Source organism: Rosa rugosa, chromosome 1, assembly GCF_958449725.1.
Source record: "Rosa rugosa chromosome 1, drRosRugo1.1, whole genome shotgun sequence".
In the NCBI taxonomy this organism is placed as follows: Eukaryota; Viridiplantae; Streptophyta; class Magnoliopsida; order Rosales; family Rosaceae; genus Rosa; species Rosa rugosa.
The window spans coordinates 20021319-20029933 of NC_084820.1; the positions used below are offsets into that span (position 1 = coordinate 20021319).

The following is an 8615-nucleotide window of genomic DNA, read 5'->3' on the forward strand; positions in this document are numbered from 1 at the left end:
CAAGCCAGAGTAGGCCGTTACATATCCTTCCACTGTCATCTATAAACAGACAAGAAGATAGTAGTAGTACCCGTAGTGGTACATAGACAATAAACTCACTCATTAGACATTCAAATACGTAGACATAGCAGGACTCCTCCTTTGGTACTACTACATAGAGTGCACATAAGTGCTTAGCTTCCAAAAGGAAATTATTGTAATTAGACAAAACTACATAGAAGCCCAAAAGAGCCCAAGGAAACCCTGCACTAGAGCAAGGAGTAGCCCATCCCACATCCATGTGCACAATCGCCTAGATACCATGACCGATGCCGCTAAGATACCTCGACCGCGCTGCCACAGAACAAGAGGGGAACCACCGTCACCATCTCGACGTCATCACTAGAGCAACCAAATGGTTCCGCGCATGAAAGATCTGATCCCCAAATCCATCCCACCAAACCATCAGCAACTGCTTGGTACTGACATCAACCGGGTGCCGTCACTGCCCTCCTTGATCTGATACGTACGAGCATAACTACAACAGAGATGAGCAAGCCAAGAGCAAGGTCGTCGACCACATCCGTTAGCCGTCGTGTAGACCTCTCCTTGCAACCCAGAGCAAGCCATAGAAACAGCCACCCGTCCAGCAATTGCACCACAGCATCGCGCGACTAAAGCCGAGACTGGTGCTGGACCACCACTGGACGAGCGCCACAAATAGTGCTGGAGAAGATGCTTCGGGTTTGGGGAGAAAACATTTTCTCTTAGGCCATGTTTGGTTGGTGGAAAGGAAAGGAATCACTTTCCTTTCCTTTGGGAAAGTGAATCCTGAGGGGGAGGGGGAGGAACCAATTTCCTCCACTTTTTCCTTTCATTTGGGAAAGTGTTTCCCTTCCTTGGCTGTCCCAAACGCAGGAAAGGAAAGTGTTTCCTTTCCCAATGCCCAGATTCTGGGAAACAAACATGGCCTTAAGGTGTTGCTTTTGATTCTAATGAAGATTGTGTTTTGAGAGTTAATTCGTGAAATTCTAATAATACTATTATAAATAATTGAGGTAAAAGAATCTATAGAAATTGGAAACACTCATTTTTCAAAGAAACGCAAGTAACGTTTCTATTTTTACATAAATTAGCTTTATAGAAAAGTGTTTTGTCAGATGATTCCAAATTTTCTGCATGCTTTATCTCTTCGAAATGAAATTAAAACTTTACTCAATTAAAAGTTATTATAAAAAAAAATTTGATAAAGAATTATGTATAATTTGATAAATAAAAGAGAAGTAAATAAGGGAAAAGTAACACATTTTCTTTAAACCATCCATAATTATCTTGACGAAACAAAACATGCATCATCTTCGATTAGTAATGTCATTCAAGACCGGCCATCTTTCCGACATTCTTGAAGCTTTAAATGTGATGAAAATGAGACAAATCAGACATCACTACCATATGAAAAAAATTAATAATGAGAGGCCTTATGAACATATATGATGGGAGTGGTACGTAAGTGGTTAGAGAGATGAGATGGATGGAAAAGAAGCCCGTGAGATAAGCTAGCTTGAGATGTAACGTACTGGTTATGTTTTCTAGAGAGAAACCATATGTATAATTTGGTTGTACGTTATGTGTTGTTGTATGGGTCATGGTTCCGTTTCTGGTTTGGTCGACTCTCACGGGAATCTGGCCACCTCTATCACATGTATCTCTCTATCTCTCTCTCTCTCTCTCTCTCTCTCTCAACTGTTCTGCAACACTGAGCTGTATAATCTAGCACAAAACGAGTAATCGTTACGGCGATCCACGTTTCTCCACCACCATACCTATATATACATACACACACACACACACACACGTACGTACATATATATATATATATATATATATATATATATATATATATATATATATATATATATATATATATCCTTCCCTTACGTCTTTGGTCGGTAGACGGTAGTGAACTGGCCTAGCCTGCTCTCTCTGTCTAAAACATGAAGTTCTTCATTTTGTAGCTGGTAGGTGTATATGTATCGATCTTGTCAACTGCATTTGCATATATGCCAGCGATGATATTTTTAAGGGCGGGAAGGAGGGGGTTTGGCAGTTGGTTGAAACATTGATATCAAAAATCACAGAAACATTGACAATGAGGGAGTTTAGTTTCCCTCATTGTCCTGCAAGCCCTCTTTGATCTGGAACTATTTATAGTGCAACACCGTTATATTTGACAATTACATGATTCTAATAAGTGAATTTACTACAGTATGCTAGTTAAACACGTTGTATTTGATTTGTGGGTTTCGATTTACTTTGTATAAAGATAAAATGAAATATTACCACCGCTAATTTGCCAGTAAAATATGTAAACCAACCAAACTGACCGCTTGTTATACGTAGGTCGAACTACTGACAAATTGAATAGTGCCAACATTTTCAGTCTTTAAAGAAATAGAAGAAAAACAAATACTCAGTATCTACTAAGAAATAAATTGTGCCCTAAAAAAAAAATTGTTATTTTAGAATAAAACTTTCTAACTTCTTCTTTTTTTTTTAAGGGACTTTCTAACTTTTTTTTTTTTTTTTGAAGAGAAAGACGGCCGAATTGTATTACTCAATCAAAAAGTACAATGAGAAGCCACAAAGTTTTCTTTCTAACTTCTTTAATTTAGTAAAATTTCAAGAAGCGTGATTATGGTTGGACTCGATTTGCCTAGCGTGAGTAGGGTTGGACTCGGTTCAAAACCGGGAATCACTCCTTTTCTCTTATCAATTTATCATCTTCAATTATTTTTGTTTTTGTTGAAATAGAAATTATTCTATGCACCGACGGTGCAAATGACCCAACAATTATAAGATGATCTCAACCTTTAATATTTATAATTAATATAATAACCTAATAGTGTATTTAATATAATCTAACCATCCATTTATGTTGGTGCTGTTAGGTAATTCGGGTCACCTTCCGAATTCCCTAGCCCAAGACCGAAACCGAATGAAGACAGTAATCACAAACTATGCAAGCAAACACAAGATTGTTGACGAGGTTCGGTCAAACAGTTGACCTACGTCCCCGGGTGATGTTGATGGTGGATCCACTAAACGAGAAGAAGATTACAAACTTTGAAGACCGTTTTGGTTCTTCCACTCAAATAACCTCTCTCCTCACAACCCAAATTCTCAATAGAGAATTCTCAAATACACCCGATCTCTCAAAGCTTGCAACTCTCTAAAATCTCTCAAATTATCAGAACACTCAATTGATCCACACACGGATCTCTCTAAACGATGTCTCAATGGCACCCTCCAGAATGAGTCTCTTTCAACCCACAACGGCACCTCCTAGAATGAGTCTCTTTCAACTCACATCTTCTCTAAATGGTGTCTTCCAATCTCCGAAAGCACACACCAAACCAATAACCCTGAATGACTATTCACGATTAGTCCAACTCCCAATAGGATCTTCAATCCTAAACTTTTACTTCTAAGGAAAAACTCCATAAATCCTAGATACACTAGAATTGCTTACCCAAAGCCTTCAGAAGTAAAGAATCCAAAATACAAAAGGAATTAGATATTGAGCCGCAATCCTAACAGGTGCAAGTGCACGTCGGTGTACTGAATCCTCTTCTGTAAAATCCAATGTTAAGCATGTCATGAATCACGACAAGAAATAAAAATTGCAACTTCCTATTGTCCTCGAGAATTGGGTAGTATACGTACACCCTAGCTTGGAACACAGAATCAGATTCCTCCAGTACTTCGCAGCTTAGCTAAGCTAGCATGCTCATGAATTAAATAAGCTGAAAGAAAATCTCCTTCCTTCCTTTCCTCCGGACCCCCACCCACCACCCCCCTCCTTCCAACCCCAAAACCCTCTATGTCTCCTCTGGATCACTTTCAGAGTTTCAGTCTTAGATCTTCTCTATCCAGAAAACCGTAACGTACAACCAGACAAGTAATTATCAGACAGAAACAAACCAATAAGACAAATTAGAATAATATATACGATCGCGACCGTACCGTTAACTTGACTATAAGTTTACATTATAAAACTGGCGGGAAGTGAGGTAGAAAGATCGAAAGGTATCTTTGCTGTTTTATTCATCTTCGAAAAACCAAAACGTACTTGTTTCTCTGCATCCATCATATAATTCTACTACAATCCAACCCTAAGCCTTCAAGCCCTAGGCCCCTAGCTTATGTAGCTACCTTCCTTCTAGTTTTAGATGATAATACGGGTTTTGATCTCACTAGTGCCAGACAATATTATTAATTATGGAGGGGAATATTGATGAACTGGGTTTGGGTTGTCTGCTCATAATTGGCTAATTAGTAGCATAATTGAAGCCTATATACCCAGTTGGGGACCCTTTATATTTTTGCTAAGTTTGGTACGGGCGAGTAGATAATTATGGAAGTGGATTATGGAGGAAAAAGCTAATTAACTAATTGCTTAGAGAGAGCAAAAGGAAATATTGGGTTTGGCTGTAAAGTGAGGTCTATAATGGGTTTCAAAAGGGACACTACATGGGAAGAAAGAGACAAAGCTTGTTATGAGTGGCAGTGACAGACTCCCAGTACTGTTACTGTTACTGTTGCCTCACTGACTCAATGTCTTCACCCCTCCCGCCCCTAAATCCCTAATACAATACTCGATGCCCAGTACTAGCTAGTTACTCTCTTCCTCTTCCTCTCTCACTGTGCCCTGGCCTGTCTGTGTGTCTGTCATTGCTGCCATGCTCTAGCTTTCACTTATAGCCTATATTCTATCATGTCACGTATATCCAAGCTAGCCTTTCATTTCATGCATCAGTGTACTATTGCTCACACATTCATGTATCATCATCTTTCATTTTGTACACAATCTATCACATCCATCAAGTTACCAAGGACCTTTTCATTTTCTTTCTTTTCTTATAATTTTATCATATAAGTTAATAGCAGAAACCCAAACTCTAAATGTACTTTTCTTTTTTGTCTAAAACAACCTAAATGTTAATTTTCCAGAAATTTATTAAATTTTATTGAAAATATTATTACACTCGTTGTATATCAAGCTAACAACCTAGTTTACTCTTTTTCATGTGCAATTTGTATATATACGGGCTGTACCGCTAATAACACTACGCAACCGACTTCAAGAAGCAGAAAAAACACGGACATATAGGGAATTTTGAATCCAAAATTTCTTAGAATCGGAGCAATCAATCACAAAACTTCAAAACTTAAGTTTTTAAAAAATAAGTTCAATAATGTGTATGAAGCTAACAACCTAGTTACATTACTTAATTATTGTACCATCAAAAAGAGATTTCATCACCTATAGCTTGTGTAACATTAATTTTAACGATTTTGATTTTTTTCAGTGATGGGGCACTTTACTATGTTTTATATATATAAAAATCAATATATACCTCATCACATTTTCCATCTCCAACCATCTAAGAACTAATTCTATCCGATTGTTTTCTTCTTAATTGTTGTTGTTGTGGCTCCCTTTATTCTGCCAGCCGCTGATCGTTTTCAGATCATCTAGTTCCCTCTTGTCTCTACTCACTCTCTCTCTGCCCTCTAGCTCTCTCCACACCCCCACCATATATATACAGAGAAACCGACTTCTTCTTTCTAGTGACATCTCTCTCTCTTCTCTCTCTCATGCTTACTCTCATATATATATGTTTAGCTAGCTAGCTAGCTTCATCATATCCCATATTCTCAGATCTCACTTCTAAACCAACCTTTTAATTACATTCATATTTTCCTTTCTCTAATTAATTAAAAGTCCCAGCTTTCAATTTCCCCTCTTTGATGAAGATCACAGGCACCCATCAACACCATGCATGAAGCCATTGAATTTCACTACCATATCTTTGCCTCTGCAAAAGGAAACTCGAGCTAATTAATTTCTCTCACTTTTCTCCTTCTTCACCTCCAGGTTTGCTTTACACCCCCACCACAACCCCATTTTGATTGCACCCCAATGATGTCCTCCGACAACACGCCGGCGAAAAAGCCGGCAGACGACACCCAACAAGGAGGAGGAGGAGGATCAGGCAACAGCCGCAAAACGACATCGTCCAAGGCCCCGCCGGAGCAAGCCCTCAAGTGTCCGAGATGTGATTCCCCCAACACAAAGTTCTGCTACTACAACAACTACAGCCTGACGCAGCCCAGACACTTCTGTAAGACCTGCAGGCGTTACTGGACCAAAGGCGGAGCGTTACGCAACGTCCCCATCGGCGGCGGCTGCCGGAAAAACAAGAGAGTGAGGTCGTCATCTTCCCGACTCTCCTGCAGCCTCGACTCCAAAGACTCCGGCGACTCGGCCTCTGACCACATGGGTCTCAAGTTCTTTCACGGCATTTCCCCAGCCATGGATTTCCAGCTCGGCGGCCTCTCCTTGCCTAGACTCAACCACCACCCTTCTTCTTCTTCAGCAGTTGTAACCGCCCTTTACAATAACAACAACAGCCAGTTCTCTCCATACGGTGACGTTTCGGTTACTTCTGGCCTGACTCTTGATCACTCAGGTGGTGCTTCTGGGAATAGTTCCTTTATGGGTTTTAACTATCCTCTCACTTTAGGCAGTGGAAGCGGCGGCGGGGTTGGGTTTCAACAGAACAACATGAACAGTTCCATGAGTGTTCATAGCAGTCTTGCTTCTTCTATTGAGTCCCTTAGTTCTATCAACCAAGACCTTCACTGGAAATTACAGCAGCAGAGGCTGTCCATGTTGTTTGGTACTACTATCGCCGGAGATAGTCAGACACAGCCGTCTCAGAAAGATATGCAGATGAATGATCTCGAGAAAACTCAGACAGCGCCTATTTTGTTTCAGAATCTGGAGATTTCGAAACCGAAAGAGTCTACCGGAGGAGGAGATACGGCTGCGACGGAGTGGTTCTTTGGGAACTCTTACGCGCCGCCACCGCCGGTGACACCTACTCCGACCAATAGTGGCGGCAACGGAGGAGGAAACGAGAACAATGCGGGTAACTGGAATACTCATGGAGTTGTTCAAGCGTGGGGTGATTTGCAGCAATACAATGCCTTGCCCTAGAGGACTAAGCATCAAGAGAGGTAGCTAAACACAATTTTAAAAAGCATGATCATGATCATGATCATGAAGAAGAAAATGGGGAAATTATATTATTGGTTTTGAAATATTATCTGAGAAAGATACCCATTTTGGCATATGTTAATTTGTGTTTTGTTTTTTTCTTGTGTTGATATGAAAGTGTAAAAGCTAATTGACTAGTCTCTTAACAATGCAAAAGAAGAAATTAGTCTTACTACTTTTGCCCTTAATTCATGTTTATATGCATGGTTGATGAACATCTGATTATTAAACTTTGTGGGTTACCCAAGTTGGATTGGAATATTAATTGTTTGTGTTGTTAGGCAACTGCCAAATGGCAATGATGCTCAGTACTTAAATTAACACTGCTCTAGCCAGCATTGAAATTCATTTCACTACTTTTTATTAAGGCCAGGTATCTCCCTTTCTAAACCCTTTTCTCAAATCTCCCTTTGGGATCTGTGATTTTTTTTTTTTGGAATTAAATCTTTGATTTGTTCTATGTTGAGTCAGTTTGTGTATATATCCAAAACTCTCACTACCCTATAAGCTTAGAAGTGTGTCTCTTTTAAGGAACTGAGTCTCATCAGCCACTGAATCAATGTCAATCTAAACAGACACCAAACTAGAGACAGTAGCAGCTTAACTAGCCCTGCAATGTAGAGCTAGGCTAGCCTTGCCTAGCTGTCAGTTCCTCTCCCTCTTTGATAATAATTAGTGACAGTGTGGTGTGATTTTGGTGCTGTCTGAAAAAGTGATGGTTTGAGAGTTGTATACTTGTATTGAATGAAAGACTGTCAACAGTTGAATCAATGAGAAGAGAGAGAGAGAGAGAGAGAGAGAGTGTGTGAGAGCTTTAGGGTTGGTTCTTTTGGTGTAGCAAAAAAACGTTGTGGGTGTGTTTAGCTTTTTAGAGTCTTGGGGAGTGAGCCCTCTTTCTTCTTCTTGCTCATTGCTACTAATTGCTACTGCTGCATACGAGTACTGATCAGCAAAGCATCTCTCTCTCTCTCATTGTGATTCTGCTACTGATGAGAGAGAAGAAACTAATGAAACTAGCTTTTACTGGCTTCTTTCCATTAATTGCTGCATTGCTCTAACTTTATTCTCCACTTAACCTACCTATTTCTGCGAAAACTATTTATTAGATTTAAGGGCTATAGTCTCTTTCCATCAACCAAATTATCTCTCTTTGATCAAATACAGTTATACAGCTACTTCGACGTCATTGCTTGTACTACAGTGAACGACTATAATGGATGTGCTCTTTGTCTTCTTACCTTCTCTTTGTGGTAGCTACGTATTTATGAAGAGATCGAGGAGCTATAAATTTATCTCTTGGGTAAGAAATTGCCAACTTTTGGTTCTTAGCCACTGTGTTTTGGAAGCGCTAGGCAACATTCCATAGGATTCTATAGAATTGTATACATATAGGGCTTTGCATGAGTTGAGTCGACACCACCAACTTCCTTTGCCTGACATGTTATATAGGTCCCCCATCTTTATAAACATGCATGTTGCTGCTGCTTTTTCATATACATCGTCTCTCACTTAT

The 8615-nt window shown here is 39.7% G+C and overlaps 1 protein-coding gene across 1 annotated transcript; it reads left to right on the forward strand.

The window, feature by feature from the left end:
* The first annotated feature begins 5475 nt into the window (after positions 1–5475).
* On the forward strand, positions 5476–8615 carry LOC133727519 (dof zinc finger protein DOF5.7-like). The gene is made up of 2 exons (XM_062155112.1): positions 5476–7062; positions 8267–8615. The coding sequence occupies exon 1, from the start codon at positions 5963–5965 to the stop codon at positions 7040–7042; it is 1080 nt and encodes a 359-aa protein (XP_062011096.1). The 5' UTR covers positions 5476–5962; the 3' UTR covers positions 7043–7062; positions 8267–8615.